Below are 26,185 nucleotides of genomic sequence, written 5' to 3'. Positions count from 1 at the left end.
TAAACTAGTACAAAATGACTTTACTCACAAAGTGCGAAAATCAATCAAGATATTAGGTACCGTTTTTGACTATCACAAACCATCACGAGACAAAGCAAACTTCAACTCAATATTCAAATCTATTAAAAAAACGCTGAGTATGTGGAAGTGGAGGGGTCTTACCCTGATTGGTAAGATTCAAATAGTTAAGACCTTCATTATTCCAAAATTTTTGAGTAAAGCGACTGCAATCTCAATATCAAACGATCTTGTCAAGGAGATAAACAGACTGATTTTCGGTTTCATTTGGAAAGGTAACGATAAAATTAAACGGACCGCGCTTATCAATGATATTGAAAATGGAGGACTAAAAATGCTTGATATTGAATCCATGATATCGGCTCAAAGAGTGATGATCTTAAAAAAGTATCTAGGAGAGAGCAACAGCACTTGGAAAACTATTTTAGATGATTTCTTTTTTGGAAATATAGGTGGAAAACTCATCCTGTTCTGTGATTTTGAAACTAGTAAACTACCGGTTCATCTTCCAATATTCTACAAAGAGTGTCTAGAGGCATTTCGTAATTTAAAGAAATCCAAGGTAGCCACCTATGAGGATGTTGTAGACCAAATTATTTGGAATAATAGGAATATTGTGATACACGGAAAATCTCTTTTTGAAAAACATTTGTTTACTAAAGGAATTGTTAAAATTGGTGACTTGTTATCCGATACGGGTAAATTTCTTGAAAGCCCTAAAGTGTTGGAAGCGAATCTATCTCCAATCCAGTACTTCAAATTAATAGGAATTGTAGATGCCATACCAAAAGAATGGAGATTAATTATCAAAGAATCACATATTCAACATCAGCAACTATATCCTCAACAGCATTTGGATACAGTGTATATTTATATCGACGAAACCAAATCGGATCTGTTAAAAGCCTCTTCAAAACTTTTGTATAAAGGATTTAAAACAAAGAAACAAACTCCTCCAACCGCCAAAAGGAAGTTGAAGGACAAATATCCAGAGGTTATAGAAGACTGGAAAAAAATTTATTCTTTACCATTCACTGTCACACTTGAAACAAAAATTAGAGAGTTCCAATATAAATTATTAAACGATATAATTTTCACAAATGAGAGGTTATTCCGTTTTAAAATGATTGAATCACCAATGTGCACCTTTTGTTTGAAAGAGGTCGAGTCCCTCGAACATTTGCTCTTTTATTGTGATACAACAAAAGACTTCTGGCGGGCTTTTTCTTCTTGGCTTTCAAACCAGAATGTATCTTTGGACACTTTGACATTTGAAAATATATTGTTTGGAGTGTTCAACAACAACGAAGACTTTATTATCCTGAATCACTTGATACTGCTAGGAAAGTTTTTTATTTATAAATGTAAATTAAATAAAATTAAACCAACATTAACAATATTTTTAGCAAAGACAAAAACCGTTTATTACATTGAAAAAAAAATAGCTACCAAAAATAACCAACTTTATAAACATTACAAAAAGTGGGAAAAACTAATGCCATCTCTTAATAATAGTTGAGCTTAATTTGTAATTTCTCCTTCTCAGCATGTCACTAACTTACTTTTTTTTTTTTTTTTTTTTTTTTTTTTTTCTGTATTTGGGTAGCTGCACTATTGTAAACAACGCATTGTATATTCTTTAGGTATAATTAGGCTACGATTAGTAATTATAATTTGTTGTATGTAATCTATTGTAGTTATGACGTATTGTAAGTATTGTAACTAGTGTTATGTCTTGTGTTGTATTGTATGTATTATAACCCAAAATGTTGAAAAAAAATAAAAATTACAAAAAAAAAAAAAAAAAAAGCTCTCTCAAACAAACTTTAAACGAGGATTGCGTGACGTCTTCAATCCACACACTGGCAGCGTCACGCTTGAGTCCTGCACGATAGTGCGCTGCGGTAACAAACACTGAAGGTATCACTGAAAACTTACCCTGCATAGAGAGCAAAAAAAAAAAACAAGCTGTTACCATTGACGTTCAGCTTACTGATGTTGTTGTTGCTGTTGCCCTAATGCTGCTTAACAGAAACGAGGATTTGGAAACTTAGTGCGGGTTAGTGCTCTAATGGCTGAGTGAGAGGTGACATTTTAGTCCCATTAGTCCAAAGGAAATCATATTATATTGAGCTAAATCCGATAACTGTAAGCTATTCGAAATTATTGTTCGTGAACTTGAGTTGTAAAATGAAACGAAAAAGTACCTACCGATGGAAAATTGACAGATTTACAAGTCGTTCCAGTCCACCATTGTGATATTCGCACTTCCCCGGCAACACCGCCTACTGGAGCCCCTTGGTACGCCATCCAATCGACTGTCACATTAGCTTTTGATTTTCGCTCATTGTAGCCTGCCGCCATCACACACGCAGTGAATTGATCATAACTGACATTCTCAACCCACGACACAGCGGCATCATGTACGTATGACTTGTCACTGGTGTCAATATGATTGACAGTGATCTGGACTTCAAGTGGTTTGTCAGGATAAAACATGTAAGGCTTGAGGCGAATTACTTCACAATGAGAGTATCCCAGTGAAGGAATGTGTGGCATGTGACGGCGACCTCGCTGGAAAGGAAATCCTGATAGAAACGAAGAGGACTAAGTAATTAATTAGTACTTAGGGTTTACTACTATTTTGCGCTTTTCGTTTCGGTCAAAAATTTAACTAACACCTTTAACTGAACGGCTGGAAGAGGCTATGTTTGTTTAGAGTTGTCCAGGTTGTCGCATGCAAATTAGTTTAAATAAGCCTTGATCAAAGAGAAACACGATGAAAAATTTTTGTATATGTAATTAAGTAACTAAATCTTTCAAAAAGTCTTTGTCTTCTAGCCATGTGTTAAAAGTTTTTTCTCATTTACTTCCCATTAGCGTCCTCAAGGTGTATACCACGAAAATCAAAATTAATCGATCCTGACCTTCACAGCTGCCCGGATGTTGCACAGAGTAGTTTAGTTGAAGAAGACACATTTCCTGTTTATATAAACACTCATTGTCGTATGTTGTTCCATTTGATGAGCAGACTGGTTCCTGGTAGGATGGACAACTGTCTACACACACACAGCGAGCATCATGGGGTCCAAACGCTTTGCACAGACCATGGTATTGACATTTCACATTCAAACATGGGTCCAAGTCTGTTACGAGGAGGCAATGCGTCAGTCATACAACGTTTCTTTTCAATGTTATATGCTTTACAAATTAGGCTAGATATATAATTCGGAAATTTTTTCATAATTTTGGACACTGAATATAATTTAAGAAAATCTCGGCAAATTAAAAAGACAACGAGTAAAAGCAGTGGGGTGAGTGAGTATATATATGACAATTTTGAAGATTTTAAAATTAATTTTAGACCATTTTGGGGGATAATGGGTCAAACCTTTTAAATAAATAAATCTTCATTCTAAGGCGGTGAATCTATAGACAAAACGCAGTATGATCATTTGATAACTTTCAAGTGCGACCACGCAAGAACAAGGGATCTCTACTAGCCTAATGACAGCTGAATAGCTACCTCCAATCACCATGTAATCCACTGTAATGGAGTCCTTGCTGGCGTAACTGTTATAATTTCTTACACACACCTTTGCTTCCTTTTTGGACGTGTGCTAAGTAAATAAATAAATATCATATTAATTACTTTTGTTAAATACATTGCAGTTGGAAATTTAAGAAGAGGAACGAAATTGAATATTGACATACCTCAACCCGAGCGGTAACAACGCTACATTGGCTTCCAAACAAATGTGAATATCTATTATCGAAACTGTGCTTTGGCGACACTAGCACAACCGGAGGAGCATAAAATGGCTCTGTGAATGTTATTGTCTGCAATGCAAAAGTAAACGTATTAGGACGTTGTTCCTGTTAAAAAACGCTATTTGATGGTTTTTAAGAGTGTTATGTTACTGATTAATTTTCATTAAGAGTATTTTCTTCAATCGATTTTGGGGTATTTCCTTTTTAATATCAGAAACATTTTCTTACTCTAGATGTATCTGAGACTCAAACATCAAAATACTCGTGCTATCTTTGAGTTCTAACTATCATTAGAAGAATTCTACTCGAGCTCGTATACCACTGCAAAAGCTGCAATCTGATTGGCAGAGTCATTGCACACTATTAGGCATTGGCATATATATAGTGTGCAATGGCTTAATGTAATCAACATAAATGGCCACGTTTTCTAGCTTCCGCGACGTTTTGAAGGAACACTGAGTCATTTGGACAGTCAAATCCCTGGAAAGAGAGTTAACGAAGGACATTTACGGTTTCTGGCATTTTAAGACTCGAAATTGTTGAAATAAACTAATGAGCGCGTAGACTGCCTGAAATTTCAAATCAAACTTCAGTCCTAGCGATTATTCCAAAGTTTCTGATAATGATAATGATGATGATATCCATAATGATGATGATGATGAAGTTGATATTATTTAATTCTTACTTGGCAGAATGCGTAGTTATTTTGGTGTGACGGATAAGAGGTGTTTTTGAATATTAGACTGTCGGTTATGGTGAAGTTGTCAACCCTCAGATCCGTAAATGCCATCCAGTTCTGCGAAGGAAAACATAATATCAATGGACCTTAGATGTATATTATAATCATCACTTAGCGGGAGAGTTTTTGCTAGAATTGTAATGCATAGTATTATTTTTATCAGCGTATTACAGCCTATTGTAATAAACAGTAGTACAATCCAAGTTCAGAGTTTCCAATTTATAACATCCACAGGTAATACCAAAAGAGCAAGATAAATCCTTTTGTTAACAAATCAAGCGAAAGTACGTTTTGCCATCTAAAGAAAGAAAAATGTTATGGAAAGTTGGTCAACGCTGGCTCTCTTTATTCAAAAAAATTAACTGCATATGCGACCGCTGGAAAATTTCCACCTCATTTTCCCAGGCTCAGTTTATGGCTGTTGCGCATTGTTTGCCTATTGTAACCGGCATAAATTTGTTGCCCCTTTTAAATGGTTGATTGATTAATTGCAAAATTCAATAGTGTTTGTCTACGGACGCTCATAACAAACGTAATGAACTCAAACAAAGTCTAGCTGTTCCGTTTTTAGCTCTGCAAGTGCGTCCTGCTGAAAGATAAGGAAATCTTTATTACATGTAACTTCATGAACTACTGGTCTCATAAACTGAACCAAAAGAACTTCGCTATGAGTTCCATTTGGAACTAGATAACGCTTTAGATTCTTCCAGACAATGATATTATTGATAAAATACACTCACTATTTTAATGTTACTTTGTGGTCCAGAAAAAATCTTAGCTTCTCGAATGCAAATTTTGAAACTGTGTTTGGGAAAGTCTGCCGCCCATAGGAGAATAGCCTCATGAGCTTTCTTCGAAACCTGATGGCTGGCGGTTATAAATATAGCTGGAGCAGTGGATGAATTCTGTGAAAAAAGATCAAAACATAAAAAAGGGAAACTATTAAGTGAACTAAATTCAAGTGAAGAAGTGAAGAAGTGAAGAAGTGAAGAAGTGAAGAAGTGAAGAAGTGAAGAAGTGAAGAAGTGAAGAAGTGAAGAAGTGAAGAAGTGAAGAAGTGAAGAAGTGAAGAAGTGAAGAAGTGAAGAAGTGAAGAAGTGAAGAAGTGAAGAAGTGAAGAAGTGAAGAAGTGAAGAAGTGAAGAAGTGAAGAAGTGAAGAAGTGAAGAAGTGAAGAAGTGAAGAAGTGAAGAAGTGAGGAGGTAAAGAAGTAAAGAAATGAAGAAGTCCAGAAGTGAAGAAGAAGGGGCAGGGCGACAATGGGACAATGAGACAAGGGGACGAGGGGAAAACGGGAACATGGAGACAAGGAATCAAGAGAAAAAGGAATCAAACCATAAAGGAAAGAATGACAACGGTGGAAAGGCTTGGAAAAAGCCAAAACGTCGCGAAAATTCCTAGTTTGCCTCGGTATTCAACACTTTTTAAAAATGGAGAAGTGAAGAACTAAGTAAAGAATGACAACAGCAATAAAGATGGGAAAAAGGTCGGGAAAGTCCCTAGTTTGGCAGGGTATTCTACACTTCCACGCACAGAGAAGTGTGGAATTATATCAAAGTGTAGAGACCAGGGATTTAATTGCCAGTACTGAACGCTTACGACAAGGAGACATGGGACAAGAGAACAAGGGAACAAGGGCACAAGGGGACAAGGGCACAAGGGGACAAGGGGACAAGGGGACAAGGGGACAAGGGGACAAGGGGACAAGGGGACAAGGGGACAAGGGGACAAGGGAATAAGGGCACAAGGGCACAAGGGGACAAGGGCACAAGGGCACAAGGGCACAAGGGGACAAGGGGACAAGGGGACAAGGGGACAAGGGGACAAGGGGACAAGGGGACAAGGGAATAAGGGCACAAGGGCACAAGGGGACAAGGGCACAAGGGCACAAGGGCACAAGGGCACAAGGGGACAAGGGGACAAGGGGACAAGGGAATAAGGGCACAAGGGCACAAGGGCACAAGGAGACAAGGGCACAAGGGCACAAGGGCACAAGGGCACAAGGGGACAAGGGGACGAGGGGACGAGGGGACGAGGGGCCGAAGGGACGAGGGGCCGAGGGGACGAGGGGCCGAGGGGACGAGGGGCCGAGGGGACGAGGGGCCGAGGGGACGAGGGGCCGAGGGGACGAGGGGCCGAGGGGACGAGGGGCCGAGGGGACGAGGGGCCGAGGGGACGAGGGGCCGAGGGGACGAGGGGCCGAGGGGACGAGGGGCCGAGGGGACGAGGGGCCGAGGGGACGAGGGGCCGAGGGGACGAGGGGCCGAGGGGACGAGGGGCCGAGGGGACGAGGGGCCGAGGGGACGAGGGGCCGAGGGGACGAGGGGCCGAGGGGACGAGGGGCCGAGGGGACGAGGGGCCGAGGGGACGAGGGGCCGAGGGGACGAGGGGCCGAGGGGACGAGGGGCCGAGGGGACGAGGGGCCGAGGGGACGAGGGGCCGAGGGGACGAGGGGCCGAGGGGACGAGGGGCCGAGGGGACGAGGGGCCGAGGGGACGAGGGGCCGAGGGGACGAGGGGCCGAGGGGACGAGGGGCCGAGGGGACGAGGGGCCGAGGGGACGAGGGGCCGAGGGGACGAGGGGCCGAGGGGACGAGGGGCCGAGGGGACGAGGGGCCGAGGGGACGAGGGGCCGAGGGGACGAGGGGCCGAGGGGACGAGGGGCCGAGGGGACGAGGGGCCGAGGGGACGAGGGGCCGAGGGGACGAGGGGCCGAGGGGACGAGGGGCCGAGGGGACGAGGGGCCGAGGGGACGAGGGGCCGAGGGGACGAGGGGCCGAGGGGACGAGGGGCCGAGGGGACGAGGGGCCGAGGGGCCGAGGGGACGAGGGGCCGAGGGGACGAGGGGCCGAGGGGACGAGGGGCCGAGGGGACGAGGGGCCGAGGGGACGAGGGGCCGAGGGGACGAGGGGCCGAGGGGACGAGGGGCCGAGGGGACGAGGGGCCGAGGGGACGAGGGGCCGAGGGGACGAGGGGCCGAGGGGACGAGGGGCCGAGGGGACGAGGGGACGAGGGGCCGAGGGGACGAGGGGCCGAGGGGACGAGGGGACGAGGGGACGAGGGGACGAGGGGACGAGGGGACGAGGGGACGAGGGGACGAGGGGACGAGGGGACGAGGGGACGAGGGGACGAGGGGACGAGGGGACGAGGGGACGAGGGGACGAGGGGACGAGGGGACGAGGGGACGAGGGGACGAGGGGACGAGGGGACGAGGGGACGAGGGGACGAGGGGACGAGGGGACGAGGGGACGAGGGGACGAGGGGACGAGGGGACGAGGGGACGAGGGGACGAGGGGACGAGGGGACGAGGGGACGAGGGGACGAGGGGACGAGGGGACGAGGGGACGAGGGGACGAGGGGACGAGGGGACGAGGGGACGAGGGGACGAGGGGACGAGGGGACGAGGGGACGAGGGGACGAGGGGACGAGGGGACGAGGGGACGAGGGGACGAGGGGACGAGGGGACGAGGGGACGAGGGGACGAGGGAACAAAGGTACAAGGGAACAAGGGAACAAGGGATCAAGAGGACAAGGGGACAAGTGGACAAGGGGACTAGGGGACAAGTGGACAAGGGGACAAGAGGACAAGGGGACAACGGAACAAGGGGACAAAGGGGCAAAAGGACAAGTGGAAGAGGGGACAAGGGAGACACGGGGACAATGGAACAAGGGTACAAGGGGACAAGGGGACAAGGGGACAAGGGGACAAGGAGACAAGGAAACCATTGGACAAGGGAACAAGGGTACGTACAAGGGTATAAGGGGACAAGGGGAAAGGGGAACAAGGTGAGAAGGGGACAATGATACTAGCTGTCAAGGGAACAAGTGTACAAGGGGATAGGGGAACAAGAGGAAAGGGACAACGGGACAAGGGAACAAAGTGACAAGGAGGCAAGGAGACAAACGGTCAAGAGGACAAGGCGACAGGGGACAAGAAGACAAGGGGACAAGAACGCAACGGGACAAGAAGACAAGGAGACAAGGGGAGAATGAGACAAGGGCAAAAGGGGACATGGGTTCTTCGAGAGAAGGGGTCACGGGGAGAGAGAGGCCAGGGGATAAGGGGACACTAGCACATGGTAAGAAAGGAAATGAGACAAGTTCACTAGGGAACAGGTGGACCATCTGACTAGGGAACTAGGGGACCAGGAGACTAGGGCAGATGGGGAGAAGCGGAGAAAGGGACTAGAGGATGTCAAGGGGACAAGGGGGCAAGAGGACAGGGGGAAATGGGAAAAAGGAGACAAGGGGTTATGAGGACATGGGGCAACGGCACAGGAGAACAAAAGAACCAGGGGGCAAGGGGATAAGGTAACAAGGGAACGATGGGACAAAGGGACAAGGGTATAAGGGGACAATGGGACAGGGGAACAAGGGGACAAGGAGGCAAGAGGACAAGGGGACAAGAGGATACGGGGACAAGGAGACAAGGAAACAAGTGAACAAGGGGAGGAAGGGACAACGGCGCTAGACAACTGGGGAAAAAGAGGACAAGTGGACCGGTGGAGTAGGGCGACAAGGGGACAAAAGGACCAGGGCACAAGTGGACAAGGGGACCAGATAACGGGTTAAGGGGACAAGGGGACAACTTAGGGGTAAGGGGATAAGGGGACAATTAGTGGGTAAGGGGACAAGAGAACAAGTGGACCAGGTGACGAGGGGACGAGGGGATAAGGGGACAAGGGTGAGGGGGAAAAGAGAACAAGTGAACCAGATGACAAGACAAGGGACTAGGGGACAGAGTTTAAGGGGGGCAAGGAATTAAGGGAAGAAGGGGTCGCTTCGACACTGGAACAAATGGACCAGGGAAAGGGATCGAGTTGGCAAAGCAACCATGGGACAAGGGATGAACGAGAAAGGGGTTAATGGGGCAAAGGAACAATGGGAATAAATAACGAGGGGCAAGTGGATAAGGGGACAGGGGTAGGAAATAAGAAAATATTTCTAACCTGTATTAAACCGATCTTTTTACATTGGGTTCCACTTATCAAATACTTGAACGTGATACTGCCAAATTGCGATCCAGATGGTGTAGTTTGAAACGCTATCCAATTAACCTCGGCTGTCTCGTTGGAACCTTCTCCATATTCCAGAACACAGACTTTGAATCCACTTGTGGTAACAGACTCTACCCACAGAGTCGCGCTATTGCGGAGAAGTGAACTCTTGACGGTGTGGCCAATTGATGCAAAAACCTTTACTTGTTGCGCACCGTAAAATGAATGTTGGAATGAGATCTTCTTACAGGCAAACAGTCCTGGCGCGACGGTGGCTACTTTGTCTTTCCCAGCTTCTAAAGCGTACGCTGTGAAAAGATCAAGAGAACAAATTCCCTTGAACGATTTCTGTGTTTGTATTATGCAACCTCCACATTTACCATTTACACATTCTTTTCTATCTTTTCCTAGAGACCAAATTAATCTTATTTCACCATAATGAGAATAAAATAGACTGATAAAAATCGGAATAGTGGTTTCTTGTCGCATACCTTCACTGATGCGTGCACAGAGAAATAAGACGAAGACGAAGAACAAACACAGCGAGAGTTGGCGATCGTAAGACATCTTGGTTCAACTCAAAGAAAAATGTTCCGTTATGTATATTTATTTTTTATCATACGTGGCCTTCATTTGTACCTGTATCTACAAGACTAATTTTCAGACAGCACGTGCTTTTAAATCATTTGCCCTGGAGGTATCTGTCTGAAATTGATGTGCGGGTGGACGTGTTGTGAACATATGTTATAATTATGCTGAAATCTAAGATCAATTGAATAAAAGTTACACAGTAAACCTCCTCCTCCTAAGTGTAAAATTCTTTTTCAGATTAAGACATTGCTTTATTATTTGCATTTGGGTTCAGTGGTCAGTGACATTACGGATCGTAACTCTGTCACTTACAAAGTTACACCTCCCCATCCTCCACTGGGCTCACTTTTATGCCTTCAATCCGTAATCAAAATACCTTTAGGGCATACTTTGGAGTATTTAGTAGTCGAGAAATTACGATACAAAAACATTAATGTTAACGAAATTTTACCTTCAATTTCTTTTTCCATTTATATCTGCATATATTTGTATGCGTATTTTCGAGTGATGACCTCTTTATCCCGTCGGACCTTTTTACTTTTGTTTTGTAGCACGAAAGCGATCTTGGGAACCAAGAGAAAATGAGGTCTCTTGGTTGTTGCAACATTATCGCATTCCTAGGTAGTACAAGAGACAGAAATTTCTCAGTTTGAAGTAGCATACGCTACTGAGGTAAAATTTTAGCCTAATATGGTCTTAGCTTTCGTGAGCTACCATCTCCCGTAAGCGACCACCTAGGATTGGCATTTCTGGTGGTCGCTTATGGGAGGTTCGACTGTATATTATACAATTGATGATTACAAAGTTCTCGTAATATTCGAGGATACATACCTTTTCTTCACTAATGGAAAAAGAATCAGATTTTAAGCGTTTTAGATAGATTCAGCGTTCGATAGATTTTAGAATGAATCAAGTTAAAGAAAATATACATACAATTAAACAGTCACACCACGCAGAACAACAAAATAACGATAATTAGAAATTTCTTTATTACTAATAATGCTTTCAAAAACAACACGATGTATTTGAACTTTATATCTTACATTAAAGAACTCTGTAAATCCTAATTTATCCTTTTCATACTAATTAGCCTGTTATAATTTTAGTGTTATATTTTCACTTTTTTCTGTTTCGCACTTTAATCCTTAATTGCTCTTACTTCCATCACGCATTTTTAAACTATTTGTTGCTCATTTTCATTTGGTATTCTTGTGCTAACGATGGATGATATTTCATCCTAAATATGTTTTGTTATTAAATTTAAGCTATGAATTTTAAACACTTCGTGTGGTTTTGAAAAAATTTCTTTATTATCTCTCTCGAAGTTATCAAAAGATTGTGTGCTAAGCTATCATGTCTCGTTTATTTTGATTATTGGCCGTGTTTTCTTATTTTTACTTTGATTCCGTCAGCTCACAAATCTAAATAGTCAGTACAAGGTTTCTAGGACATAGTAATTAACAATAATCAATAATCGTATCACACACAACAGGTTTGCTGTTGGTGGTTTATGATCCGTGAACATATGTCAATCGAAATGTCGCTGTCTCTTTTTAATGGGGTTGTTTTGACAGCTGGATTGTTCCCTGTTTTTTATTTAAATGCAAATAGAGTTTTCGTTTTCGATTACCCAAGCCGAGATTCAAATACGGCCCCTCGTGTTTTTCTGTCACTCGCCCTCTTTGTTTCGCTGGTCCCCAACTAACGGTAGCATAGAACGGGCTAAGATTTGACCTGTAAGGAAATTACGAAAAATGATGTCTAAATTATAACGACTGGACTTTCCAAAGAGCGGTGTCTGAAGAACTGATGTAAATATGCAGTTTACAACGTTGTGTTACATGGTGTTAACGCTCTCTGTAAAATTTTAATTAAAAAAGACCAGATTAAACGTGTAAAGATTTTTGAGATTATGTGACGCATGACGGTCAACCAAACACAATACAAGGGAAAACTTATGGCAAGTGTTAACGAAGTGAAATTTTTTTTGTTTCTAGAATGTGGCTTGGAACGACGATTAATCAGATAATAAATGTACGGAAAAAAGTGATCAAGGAATGTTGAACAATGTCTACGGGCTTTGACTTGTTAGTCTGCGCCGCAGGCTACGCTGTCGTTCAAGGACGATTTTTAGGCGGGATGCCTGTGGCAGACTGCGTCGAAGTTTCGGTCGAGTTCCTCTTTTTTATTTTCTTCGTAGTCACAGATTGTTACGTGTTTTTCTAAGTTTCTCGTATCCCTCGGGAGCACATGATCTTTTTGTTTGTTTCGCGTAGAAGTATGTGCATTTGAAGTTGAAATAACATCAGGCCAAAGGAACATGGGAGGAACATGGCCATAAATTTGCTTCAAAAGCTCCCATCGCCTCGAGATTTCACCAAGAACATGCTCGATAGTTGCCCTGACCATCACTTTTCTACCGTCACCGGCCGAGGGAGAATTTAAGCTCGCAATTCAATTCTCGCGGCTACTTTTTCAGGCAAACGTCCGCAGAGTGAGAATTTAATTAAGCTAGCAAATCCCGTAGATAAATTTCATGGCTAGGCCTACCGCGAAGGGGAGTTCCAGCATTGCTTTTGATTTCCTTCATCGCCGGCAAACGCCCGCTAAGTGGGAATTAGACCTCGCAAATCTCACAGAAATTTTGCATCGCGACCCATCGCGAAGCTCAGCGAATTTACCGAAGGCGGAAAATATCCATAACAGTTGCCTCAAAAGATCCCATTGCCTCCAAATCTCAACAGTAACAACGTTACTCGTGCTATCAATACCAATTTTAATTAACGCAAACCACCCTCTGCAATCTTTTTGTTGAAGGACATCGCCTGTAAAACTGAATGTTAGCATTTCCGTTTGGATTTATTTCTACGCTGTAGTCATTCAAAGCTGATGCATTATCACATCGGCCAAAGCATTTCGAGTGAAAGTCTTTAGGCTTCTTGCCACATATGTCCTTTTTGACGCAATTTTTTCTCCTTTTTTTTTCTCAATGCCCAAATCGGCCAAAATGGATCAAGAAAGAGCAACTTCACGCAAATTTTGAAAGCTAATGACACAAGACAGCTTTTGTAAACGAGAGCTCTACTTTAAGGCTATTTTCAAATGCTCAAAATACTATGTTGTATTCTTTTTCTGCAAAAACTCCGTGTTCAAATACATTGTTTATTGTAACGTTACATTTTATCCTGTAGTGCTGAAGCTAGAAGAATGAATGGCTGTGAATAATTAGCACGTAACCTTGTACATTTATTTTTGTCTTGAATACATACGACATGTATGGCACATGCACACAGGCTGAGCCAGGCTCATTCTCGTCCCCAGGCTACTCGTCTTAAAATGTCGCTGACGAGTAGATTCATCCATTTCGCCGACCACGTGACCAAAAGAAACGGAGTCTCTGGGGACAAGAACGAACCAGGCAAAGCAACTTGTTTCTGTGGTAAGTTATCATCAATATGCTAAAAATGTTTTTTAGTAAAATCAAAATGCAAATATATCCCAAATAATATATTTTTTGTTTTCTCTTTCATATAGCTAAATCTTTAACTGAAAAGAAAAACGTTTTTGCTGGTGGAATTTCTAATTTCTTCAATAACTCGCGCCATCAAATAATCATGGCATATATGTATTCAACAAAACAAGTTAGTTCAAGACTTGACTGGAAACTTTGACTACTACCCTGATTCCCTAAAGGCGGGTTTCACAGAGGTAATTGGACATTAGGAATTTACAGTAATAGTAATGAAAAAATACTTCTTTCCGCCTAGATAAGAACGAAGTTCAACACAAACGTAAACACAACGCGTTATTTTCACCCTGCTGTATTTTATTGTTACAAACTTTTATAACGGTGTGTCTGACACTTGTATTTATTTTCTACGTTAGCACTCTCAAAAGACAATTCATAACAACATAAACCAAAAGAACTGTTTACTCTATCATTACATTCTCAATCCACTTTTTCTACATCCACTTCACTAGAATAAAATAGGAAATTAAAACCAGCTGGAATCCTGTAACTAGGAACCTATCCCGGTATGATGCTCGTGAAATTCAATCAACTGAAACTCAGTGACGAGATTCTTCTTCTTAAGGCATAATTTCACGGTTCAGCGCATGTACAAGTTATGGCGTGACTATAAACTACTACCTTATTCATATTTTACTGAACCACATGTAGTTGTTGAACTGTGATTTGTGAAAGCAGAAAGACTGATGCCCAAATTTCATTGAAGATGTCAACGGATTTATCAAGAAAATCTCGAATTTAGTAATGAACATTGAATTTTGTTATTCGGCGCGAAGGATTTAATCTGAATACACACACGTGTTATCTACTTTAATCTGATTGGTGGATAAACAATATTGTATTAATCAAAACATACGAAAGGAATTTTAATGAGAAACATTACTCCTATCGCCGCGTTACCGTGACTGAGGTGAAAGTCTTAAAGGAAATTCAGTTCTCGCAGAAGTCATTAGCTCGGCTAACGTTATAGCTTGTCATAACACGGAGCCATGAAACCATATCCTTTAATGGCAATTACCAAACAAGTAAGCCGCTCAAAGTAAACTGTTTGTCTTAGGCTAAGGATACGTGACTACTCTATTTTGTACTAACCTATTGATTGACATATCATCGGCGATATTGAAATTTTCTGATTATATTGCGCTTCTAAACTTTACCAACAGTTTCTCTATAAATAAAACTGTTGGAGCGATCTGTGCTCATAGTTCTTTAAAAAACGTTTAAAACAGATCTAAAAAGTAAAATTTTATACCCCTATATAATTGCAAAGGTTTAATTTTATTGAACAGGGTGTGTAAAACTAAGACTCCAAGCTCCGCGATTTCTTCAGGTAGTTTCATAGAAGACTTCGACTTCGTCAGGTCGGAAGGTGTAACTACCCGCCAGGAATGATTGTGTGAAGGAGGATCCATAGCTGTTGCCAGCTGGCGGACTGTAGGTGTATCCAAGGTTTGAGGATGAGCTGGTGCTTGATGCAGCGTTGTTGACAATGTAAATATCGTGTCCTCCTCCAAATGTTGGTCCATAGGAAGAGCAGCTGTAGATGGAATAGCTTCTCTGATAACTATACTGTCCTGTTTGATCGAGCTTTAGTGGCTGCCAACCAGGCTTGTTAACCAATGAGAAGAGAAAGGCTGCTGAATCGTAGCGATATCCAACACAACTGTAAACTAATTTGAAATACACAATGGAAAAAGAAGTCTAACATTAATGATGTTTACTGACACTTTGGGCAGTTTAGTAATGACGTATTACCGACAACGTTAATTTGATTGGCCCGCAAAATTTTACTATTATTCCTAGCTCGGCATTATTTCTTGTAGTGTTAATCTTAAGTTCTCCGGTTCCTTTATGTTAATTGTCTCCTAAGTTTTTAATAATTTCAATTCTGGGGTAAGCAAGCCCGGTGCGAGACTGGAAACAGCTGCCCCAGTTTCAGACTGAACATGATCTCCACGCCCTGTTTTATAAATTTCATAAAATTAATATCGAGCTTTAAAGCTGTCAGTTAGCCAGGAACACCATGCCATATAAAAATGCAAGTGTTTCTATCGGCCTGTTTATCTCGATGAGTTATCCAGAAAATTCTTAATATCATTGACTTATTTGCCTTTCTTTGGTATTAACCTTTTTTGTTTCCTTGCTTAATGATTCGAAGCGGTTGTACCGCTTCCTATAAAGTTCTTCCATCCCGATATCTCTCTAAAACCGTCACGAATCAGAAAAGAGGCACGTAAACACAGCAAGTAATACACCATGGAAGTAAGATAAGGCATTTTGTTAAGAATTTTCTCTAACACTTAACTATCCCACATCATATTGTAAATATTTCTTTTTTTAATTCTTTTTAAAACTCTTTTCCCATATTTCTCCGTGACCGCTACTGCGAAATATAATCATGGCTGACTCACAGCTTGCGCTTGGGTTGTCTGTGATAAGATGAAATTGATCATGTCACTTACTCCACGGGAGACTTGTGTATCCTCCAAAAATATATTTTCCAACACGGATGATTGTGACAGTTGGACCTTTGCCGTCACACTTTGAATGGAAGGTAGAGGAAGACCAGCCATTTACAGTTGCCTGGTAACAGCGATTCCAGTAAGAGGATTGGCGAGTCACAGGCTTTAACCATTTATCCAGCCATGTCAAAAAATTCTGGCTGTTTCCCACAATGCTGGAATATTTAAAACCCGCTGCAAAAATAACATATAAGAACGTTCTTTGGATCCATTTTGTACCTAGCATTTGTTTTGATGGACTATGTTGAAAGTTGGTTTTGCTAAGAATAAATAACACTGTCATCTTCACCAGTTATAAGATGACCATCATCGCTTGCACCATAAATGTGACGCTAACTAAACTGGATGTACTGTTTGTTCGGAAACATATTTTATATGTGGTCGTTATATGCCACCGTGCAACTTAAAATATTTTTCATCTGGAATATCTCGGAGTAAATTTGGGTCGCAGAGATCAATACTGTTAATAGATCGTTTTAAATCCTGAACAGGAAAATATTTGGAGAGTATTTGTCAGGAAAACGTAATATCATTAACTATGCTCAAACGCCGACCTCAGAATTCTCAATGGGAAAACCAGCGGGAGACAAAGTCACCAAATTTGATAGGTTTTGTAAATATTGAAATTTTGAAAAAAAATTTTTTTAATCGTGAAAGTCCACGTAGGCTATTTCCGCTCCACACCCCACCCCTGTCTTTTCTAAGTGTGGTTAATGTTAATGTCAAAGGGTGTCTGTAGTAGCGAGGAGATAGCAAACTACATTAATGACTCGCGTTTTCTTTTAGTTGCAACAGTAACAGACCTTGCAATATGGCAAACTGATCCCAGATGGAAATGAGAATTCTGATTGGTCCCTGAGCGGTCCGAGGTTTGCACTACTGACCGCTAATATGCATCATTCACGAATTAGTTTCGGCGAATTGTTTTTCTTGAAAGTATTTCACAGAAGAAAGCAGTTTGTAATTAAGACAAAATCTCAAGGTTTTTTGTTTGTTTTTTTTGACATCATATTTGGTGGACAACTTGAGCTTAATTCTGACCGCTGCAACCTGAATTGAGGTAAATTAAACGTGAAATACTCACCTGCCGCGGTGTACCTGCAGGTTTTTCCATCTCCTGATAAAGGATGGTTACATGTACATGTGTAGGATCCTACAGTGTTTGTACATGAAGCTGAACGGTGGCAGTCGTGTACACCGCTGACGCACTCGTCGATATCTGTGGGTAATAATGAACAGGGCAGAGAAAGAAAACAAAACTAAATTATGTTGTACTTTGTCACAAAAAGTGTTTTATGTTTTAAAGTAAGGAGTTTTCGTTGGTAGTTCTTTAGTAGTACTTAATCATAAATTTGATAGTACGTGTCGTGAATAGAGGCTCATCATGTCTATTAATAAATCTCTCAAGAGAAATAATCCTTGTTGTGGAGCGTTGTCATGGCAGCCATGTTGCCGCTCCTGGTCAACGGAACATGTTTGCGTATCAAAAGAATTCGTTTTCCAAAGAACGTATGAGAAATGTCATTTTTTGGGGGATCTAATATTGGTTTATACCCTTGAGGTTTTTTCCGTGAATAGAGCCAAAATAAACATCCACTCTTTTTTTTATGTTACATATGTACATCCAAAACGAGAGTGAGCTCATTCAAAATCATAAATATATTTTACATACTATAAATTAGTTACCGTGTGGCACGACATTTTTCGTGAGTTCAATTTTTCGGATCGGCGATATTTTTGTTATTTGCGGAAACTAACTTTTGGGATTGTGAAAGACTGGTTTTTCGTGCTGGGTATCAAATTTTGTAATTTTCAGAAAGTGGCATTTGGTTCGCTCTTTGTTGCACTTTACAGTAAGCTGTAAGGCGCGGTAAGGCGCGGTAAGGCGCCGAAAGGCACGGTAGACTCATGCATGGTTAATGACCTCGTCTCAGGATCAAGCGGCTCGGATTCGAGACCTGGCCGGAGACACTGCGTTGTGTTCTTTGGCAAGACAGTTAACTTCTCCACCAAGGTGTTTAAATGGGTACCGGCGGACTAAATGTTGGGGTTAACCCTGTGATGGACTAGCGTCCCATAGAGGGGTGAATAGAAGTATTTGTAGTCGCTTCCTGCTACGCAAAAAGCGGGATAAGCTCCGGCCTGGTGGCATGGGCCACTTGGCTCGTATGCAGACTTCACCTTCACGGTAATCAAGTGGCCAGTCACTCTGAAATAATTACGTCCTGCCTCAGTGTGGCTGATAGTGCCTTCAGATGATCCTTTTCTGTCAAGTTTTAGCAACTACACCTGTCGTGTGCCATAAGCAATTTCATCGTTTTATTTAAAGGGACATTTGAAATAAATGGCATCACCAAGATTCTGCGTATGGGCTTTGTTTGTATAATTTCGACAATGGAGTAAAATTTTGCGGGGAAAATTATGATTTCGAATCGTGGAAAATGTGCAAAATGAAAATCGCAAAAAATTAGGACCAGAAATAACTCGTCCCACACTGTAGGTGAATAGCCTGATTTTCATGTAGCGTCATTTCATTTTGCAATGATTTTTTTTTAATCAATAAATTCTGTAGTGCTTGTTAAGCAGATATAACTTACCAGTGCAATTTTTGCCATCGCCTGAATATCCAGGTTTACACGCGCAAGTGTAAGATCCACGAGTATTGTTACAAACAGCATTCACATCACAGCTATGAGAGTTTGAAGAGCACTCGTCTATGTCTAAAACAAGATTAAAGGAGTAAATATGGATAAACGTTGAGTTATCGTTAGTCTGACCATTTTACGTAAGAGGCATACAGCCTGAGGACAATCTGTTGAAAATTTACGGTAAGCACAGAATGTCTTAATGAAACAACGATTAATTTTACTGTCCACTCTCTGACTCATTCTCTACTTTTAGATGATTTATATTACCCATGTTATAAACCACTAATGCAGACTTCTACATTCTTAAAAAAAATAAATTTCTTAAAAGGTTAAACTTTTTTTTATTAGCCTTCTCATTGCACAAGAGCGGTTGCTTAGAGTTTTTTCTAAGTCCATCAATGCAGGAAAAAATTGCTAGATTGTGAAAATGAAGTGAGATTGTTATTTCATTCAGAATCAATATCAAATGTATTCATGTCGGATTTTGTTGTTTCTTTGTTTGTTTGTTTGTCTCTTACCGTTGCAAGGTTGTCCGTCTCCGGTATATCCAGCTCTACACTTACAGGAATATGAGCCCACGGTATTCACACAATCTGCATTCACGTCACAGTTATGAGTGTTGGTGAAGCATTCCTCTAGATCTACAAAAATTAAATTGGGAAAAAAATGAAATAGCCTTCAAATGCATGAATAATGTTACAGTACGGGTTTGTACCAAATTATTTTAAAAATTAACCATGGAACCTTTTTGAGCGCGAAAGATTATCCTGACTAAATTCTGGGGAGTTTACTATTTTTTATTAGTAGATTACAATGTAAATTAACCGCATTAAACATGAGATTTATCACCTGTAAAGCAAGTGAAGTTGAAGCAGTTATCGCATGGCACGTCATTCCAAGTGTATCCATGCCTCACGCCAAGAGTGTGCACACAGTCTTCGTTGTTCCAGTTGTTTGGTTGCTTTGGAGCCCAGAACCTAAAACTACTAATTTCTTTGTTTGTCCACACAAAAGAGCCTTCAACACTGCGGTCATTCAGCCCTATCCATGATCTATCGCCAGCATGACGGTGTTGAATAAATACGTTTTCCTCCTGGTTGTGCACTGTAACCAGATCAGAGTTCATCTCAGAACAGTTTGACTCAGCAGTCAACCATGTGGCGCATGCGGGGCTTGAAAAGTAGCAATAACCACCAAAGTAAGTCCATCCTGGCTGGCAAATGTCTGTAGATATAAACAAAAATAAATCCATTAAAAGTAAGAGAAATCATTAAGAATATCTTGATTGTTTTTAAAGGAAATAGTTGTTTGCATGTTTATGCAAAGCTTTCAGATGTTTTGGTATTTTAACTACTGACTGAAACATTGGACGTCACTTGTTATGAAATTAACTTCTGACAATCAAATTCAAGAAATGGCCTGATAAAATCTCTTTTTTAACAGCGTAAGTGACAAAAGTTACTAAAATATGAATACTAAATGAGCTAAACTACTGTTCAAGACATTGGTAAAATCAACGATGAATTATTTCGTTCGTACCTGAAAGGACAGTGTATGAGATAGACAGTGGATCATACTTCGTGTCGTACAACTCTTTTAAACAAACTCGCACACTGGTCGTATTGATGTACTGCAAAAGAAAAAAAAGAACAAAAACAATCAGTGGTCTTCTAAAATGAGGTCCAAAATATAATTTTCACAACGCTCACGGTGATATTCTGAAATATTATTTAATCTTCGGAAGAAAAAGCAAACTCATACCTCCCTTGGGTTTTCGTTCTAGTAAGACATATCAATATCATATCATTTGCATCTAGTAGGTATCTCTCAACTTTCTTGGCTCTCTTGGAGACGCCATCTTGTATTTTACGATTTTCCCCGCATTTAATTTGATGGAAAATAACGGATGTAAAAGGGTACGAAACTAATTCTGCATTGATGTTCCCCCTGAGAAAATTGGAAGAAGCCAAGAACTCTTTCAAATAGACGAGATTTGGTTCGACTGGCGTGACAAAAATGCAGTTTAAATGGAAATGCTTAATAAAGTGAAGAAACAGAATTACCTCTACCCAAGCAGTTATTCCATTGTGTACTGGTTGTCGATTTCCACCGCTAGACGAATGGTTCGCGGAAACAAACACATTTGGGGCGCTGTTGTACTTTTCAGTAAAGCGGATATCCTAGAGAAAAACTCTCATTAAGTAAGCGGGGTGTTATTCAACTTTGACCACTAGCAAACTGAATTTTATAATAACTTACTGAGTGAGTATTGTTTAAATTGGCGCTGTTCTGTGGGTCTGTACACTAACTCTTAAATTTTTTAAAAAATTAATTCTAGGCAAGCTCTCTTGTAAGACGAAAAAGATACCAACCTTGCAATAGGCATTGTTGTAATCTGCAGGTGGATGTTGGGCATTAGCAAAATAGACTGAACTATGTTCTGTAAAAAGAGGCTTGTGGAGCGAAGAAAACGCCAACCATTTCTAAAAGAGAAAAATAAATAAATGTTAACTAGAAAATTGAGATGGAAATAGTATTAAGTGAGATATCCATAAGCAAACGTCTAAATCAAGATTCTATTTCTTAATTATATGTCTCCATGGTGAAGTATGCTACAGACCTAGCTGCCAATGCAAAAGACCAGTGTTAAGTGGCTAAAGTAAGTGATAAAGATCTCTCAGTACCTTATGGTTGGTACATAAAAAAAGGTACAGACACTTACAGTATAAACATCGTCGTGAGATCCTGCGTAGTTCTGAAGCTCTCTCAAACAAACTTTAAAGGAGGATTGCGTGATGTCTTCAATCCACACACTGGCAGCGTCACGCTTGAGTCCTGCACGATAGTGCACTGCGGTAACAAACACTGAAGGTATCACTGAAAACTTACCCTGCATAGAAAACGAAAAAACAAGCTGTTATCGTTGACGTTCAGCTTACTGATGTTGTTGTTGCTGTTGCCCTAGTGCTGTTTAACAGTAACGAGGATTTGGAAACTTAGTGCGGGTTAGTGCTATAATGGCTGAGTGATAGGTGACATTTTCGTCCCATTAGTCCAAGGGAAATCATACAGTATTATATTGAGCTAAATCTGATAACTGTAAGTTATTTGAAATTATTCTTCGTGAACTTGAGTTGTAAACTGAAACGAAAAAGTACCTACCGATGGAAAATTGACAGATTTACAAGTCGTTCCAGTCCACCATTGTGATATCCGTTCTTCCCCGGCAACACCACCCGCTGGAGCCCCTTGGTACGTCATCCAATCAACTGTCACGTTAGCTTTTGATTTTCGCTCATTGTAGCCTGCCGCCATCACACACGCAGTGAATCGATCATAACTGACATTCTCAACCCACGACACAGCGGCATCATGTACGTACGACTTGTCACTGGTGTCAATATGATTGACAGTGATCTGAACTTCAAGTGGTTTGTCAGGATAAAACACATAAGGCTTGAGGCGAATTACTTCACAATGAGAATATCCGAGTGAAGGAATGTGTGGCATGTGACGGCGACCCCGCTGGAAAGGAAATCCTTTAAGAAAATTACAGTACAAAACACAAATCAGTACAAACGATTTAAACTTCCCACGTTTTTTCATCATAATGATCATCATCTTCTTCGACATCGTCAGAAATTTCAGAGTAAAACAATTTCTAACCTTCACAACTACCAGGGTGTTGCACAGAGAAATTCAGTCGCTGAATGCACATTTCCTGTCGAAACAAACACTCATTGTCGTATGTTATGCCATTGGATGAGCAGACTGGTTCTTGGTAGGATGGACAACTGTCAACAGCAACGCAGCGAGCATCATTTGGTCCAAACGCTTTACAGAGGCAGTGATAATGACATGTCACGTCGATGCAAGGATCCAAGTCTGACAAGAGATAGAAACAATCAGAACAATTGTGAAGAAACGATTTGATCTTCTAGTACACGCTTGCTTGATAGTTATCCACACTTCCGTCTTCCCAGTGTGGGTTTGCAAGGTTTTATAAATATTATTGCAATGAACAACACCGCTGAGGAGTAAAGGGGATACGGGAAAGAGAATCTTAATATACCGAGTGATTTTTCAATCTCCAGACGGAATCTTTTTGCCTACCTCCAGTGACCATGTAGTCGACAGTGATAACATCTTTATTGTTGGCGTCGCTGTTGTAATTCTTCACACACACTTGTGCATCAGTTGTAGATGTATAATGAATAAAACAAAAAAGAATTAAACCCGGCCTGGTTCATGTTGTTAACGTCCGCCGGAATAGTATTTGAAAAAAAAAAAAACGGATATAAACGAAAGTTACAGCGAAACAAAAACTTGCTGAAATCGCTTTGAAACGGCCCCGAAACAGCATAGAAACACAAGTCACAAACAGAAGAGTTCAAATAATTATTTTTATCGAATTTTGCTTCCATACCTCGAGCTGTTATATGCGAATGTTACATTCCCGTATAAACTGTTATATTTATGTTGTTACGCAATGTCATATAATGTTCACGGGTCCCGAGGAACTTGGAATATTTGTGCCATTACCTTATGAGTGTTTGCTAAACTTACAAAAAGATCACAAGAGTTATTCCTTACCTCAACCCAAGCGGTGACAACGTTACAACGTGACCCAGAAAGATTAGCATTGTTGTTGTTGTCAGTGCGTTTTGGCGTCACTAATACAACAGGACGAGCATAAAATGGTTTTGTGAAGTTCACTATCTGCAATGTAAAAGAAAAGAATAATTTAATATGGACTGTATTTCCGCGAGACTCTTTTAGAGGTTAAGCTGATAAATAATCCATATTGGTATTTATAATGCGCTGATTCCAATGTTTAGATTCCAAGTCACAGCGTCTTTGATTTGAACAGGGCCGACCTGCACCGTTTACAAGGGTCTTCATGATTGGCCAAACGAAACAATAGGTATACACCACAAACAATGCCCCTAGCCCTAGAACCAAAGAGGTACAGATTAACAAGAACGAGTCAAAATAGAAGTTTTAAAGAGGTACAGGTCATCTGTTTGAACAAGAGGAAAAGTATGTTTGATCAATTGATCACCGAAGATAAAATTGGGTCTATGACAGATTTTGAGGGTCCAGAGTTCAAATAGTTCCATGTTAACAGTCAATTTTAACTTCCTCCATTGATATGAAAGCGTTGCTGTTGTTGCCCTTTTGATGCCCTATTATAAAGAGGATTTAGATAAGAAACAATAATGCGGCGGGCTGGCAATAATTATTCTTACTTGACAGAAAGCGTAGTTATCCTGATCAGATGGTGAGTTTGTATTGGTAAACACGAGACTGTCGGTTATGGTAAAATTGTCAACACTCAGATTTGTAAACGCCATCCAATTCTGCAGAAAAAAAAGAAAGAAATTGTAGATAAAACCTGGCAATTATGAAAGAGATAAAAACATGCACAATTAAGGACTGTTTTAACCAACGTAAAAGAGTACATGAAATTATCGGCAAGATACGCGAACCCGGTAAGATGTTGATAATTAGCCTTTTTTCAGGAAAAAATCTATAAAAGAAACAACTCTCCTTGTGTTTGCATTCAACTGCTTCCAGTCAACGAACACATATTTTCTTTGTATTGTTTTCTTTTGAAAGCCAACGATTGATGTTTCATACTGGCACAAAAAAGACTCATCTGGAACAGCTTGAAAATGGAAGATGATCAGGCACGTCACAGGGGAAGTTGACCTCTGATATATTTGGTAACATCATAACGCATGTAAAAATTTTAGAATGCTGCTCTTTAGTCAGGGGTCATCATGATTTTCATTCAACTTTGATGAAGTGTATATCTTTGGCAGAGCATGGCTCATTAGACTGACGACTGACAGAAAACGAAATTTAAATTTACTCACTATCTTTATGCCTTTATGGGGTCCATCGAAAATCTTTGCTTCTCTGAGACAAATTTTGAAATTGTCCACGCGCAACTCCTCCACCCACACGGCCATGGCATCCTGAGGTCTCTTGGGAACTTGGTGACTAGCAGTTACAAATATGGTTGGAGGAGTAGAAAATCGCTGAAATGAAATAACGAGAGAAGTTAGATTAGTAAATTAATCGAGTGCATGCCTGGGTGAATGACCGCATGAACAGATCAGCGAATATGTAAATGACCAATAATGAGAGAATGCGTGAATGCTTGTTTGAGCCATCAAATGTTCTGGCATTTTAAAAATACAAAATGCCTCAAATAACAAATTAATATTTAACAGTGAGTCACGCAACACGTTACACGCCGCAGAAAGTGTAAATATTTTCACAATCAGAGTCCGCCGAGGATATTTTAATTAAAAGGGAACAATACGCTTAAATCCGAAAACTACTAATCAGCTTATTGTTAATCGGTTTTGATCTTTTGCATTAGGAATATTTGCGTTTGATGAGGAAAAATAATATTTTTAGTTAGTCTCAATTGATAAATTAAAAACGCTGTTTAATTTCAACAATTTTCAACATAGTGACATTTTACTCATGTTTTTCGATTGCATTGACATGAAAAGTTTTCTGTTTAGGCTTAGTCTTATGTTTTTCGGACTCTTTATTTGAATTACAAGGCAATTGTTCTACTTAAGGCAACTTCTTTTCAAGGGAGGTGGCTTTTTAGTGTTTTTCTTCAGTTATTGAGAAATATTCCGTATTCAGATATTTATCCCCTAAAAAATATTTGTTTCGAATACTTTCTGCTGTATTTTTACGCTATATTTTGATGGTTAGCATTTGCACAAGTCATGTTTTAAATTGACAGATGATTGACAATTTTGCAGTAAGGAAGATTGATTGCCCGACTCGTGATTTCCATGCTAAATTTCACACGAGAAACCGATATCGCACAAATCGCGAAGTGAAGCGAGCTCGAGAAAGCGTAGCGAGAAAGCACTGGCTGATATTTAACAACGTCGAGCAAAGAGTTTTAAGTAAGAAATATTTTTACACTCAAATTAAAATTTCAATACCAGCTAAATTTTCAGTGCTCAAGTTCTTCGAAAGAATAATGAGTACTAGCCAAGATGTATTTCTCGCAGCAGAAAAGCCTACCGTTGTGCCATATTGCAAAATGATAGATATATTTACTTGGGAGTTGTTAAACGATGCTCCACGGTAAACAGTCAACCGAGAGCCCTCGCTGTAAATCACAAGTGATTGTTGCGTTGACTGCTGATGGCGAAGCAGGCCCGCTGTTGACATCGCAATTTCTCGTAAACCTTGCGTGGAGCCGGAGCCGCTTCAAATGTACGCAGTAGCACTAAATGCAAACCCAGCCTGCTTGTTTGACATCCTTCGTCGTTTTTTAAGGGGTTGTAACGTAAAATTGAATCTGTGTTAGCTTGACCAGTCAGCTCCGAGA

General features: G+C 40.9%; 4 protein-coding genes and 1 pseudogene across 5 annotated transcripts in view; all 5 read right to left on the bottom strand.

The window, feature by feature from the left end:
• The window catches only part of LOC149105821 (lipid droplet-associated hydrolase pseudogene), an 80,438-nt pseudogene that overhangs the window by 15,251 nt on the left and 39,002 nt on the right, over positions 1 to 26,185 (bottom strand). The window lies entirely within an intron of this gene.
• LOC149105822 (uncharacterized) overlaps positions 1 to 26,185 on the bottom strand; it is a 71,919-nt gene that overhangs the window by 11,493 nt on the left and 34,241 nt on the right. The gene's annotated exons all lie outside the window — the stretch shown is intronic.
• Positions 451 to 2,739, bottom strand: LOC149105827 (uncharacterized). The gene is made up of 2 exons (XM_089271538.1): positions 2,230 to 2,739; positions 451 to 1,957 (listed from the first exon to the last, which is right to left on the bottom strand). Exons 1-2 carry the CDS (start codon positions 2,575 to 2,577, stop codon positions 1,805 to 1,807), a joined length of 501 nt encoding a protein of 166 aa, XP_089127664.1. The 5' UTR covers positions 2,578 to 2,739; the 3' UTR covers positions 451 to 1,804.
• On the bottom strand, positions 2,862 to 10,090 carry LOC149105826 (uncharacterized). Its single transcript, XM_089271391.1, has 7 exons — positions 10,015 to 10,090; positions 9,522 to 9,831; positions 5,269 to 5,479; positions 4,475 to 4,585; positions 3,733 to 3,858; positions 3,545 to 3,638; positions 2,862 to 3,164 (listed from the first exon to the last, which is right to left on the bottom strand). Exons 1-7 carry the CDS (start codon positions 10,088 to 10,090, stop codon positions 2,881 to 2,883), a joined length of 1,212 nt encoding a protein of 403 aa, XP_089127517.1. The 3' UTR covers positions 2,862 to 2,880.
• On the bottom strand, positions 13,920 to 24,857 carry LOC149105825 (uncharacterized). The gene is made up of 16 exons (XM_089271550.1): positions 24,693 to 24,857; positions 24,063 to 24,173; positions 23,407 to 23,532; positions 22,927 to 23,023; positions 22,480 to 22,698; positions 21,976 to 22,352; positions 21,536 to 21,703; positions 21,186 to 21,296; positions 20,877 to 20,993; positions 20,353 to 20,443; positions 19,663 to 20,037; positions 19,332 to 19,454; positions 18,763 to 18,885; positions 17,250 to 17,384; positions 16,106 to 16,339; positions 13,920 to 15,313 (listed from the first exon to the last, which is right to left on the bottom strand). Exons 1-16 carry the CDS (start codon positions 24,786 to 24,788, stop codon positions 14,970 to 14,972), a joined length of 2,847 nt encoding a protein of 948 aa, XP_089127676.1. The 5' UTR covers positions 24,789 to 24,857; the 3' UTR covers positions 13,920 to 14,969.

This window comes from Orbicella faveolata, unplaced genomic scaffold, assembly GCF_042242905.1.
Source record: "Orbicella faveolata isolate gen_17 unplaced genomic scaffold, um_ofav_v1 contig_34, whole genome shotgun sequence".
Lineage (NCBI taxonomy): Eukaryota > Metazoa > Cnidaria > Anthozoa > Scleractinia > Merulinidae > Orbicella > Orbicella faveolata.
Note: the sequence above shows the minus strand (reverse complement) of the source record. Positions and strands in the feature narration are given on the sequence as shown.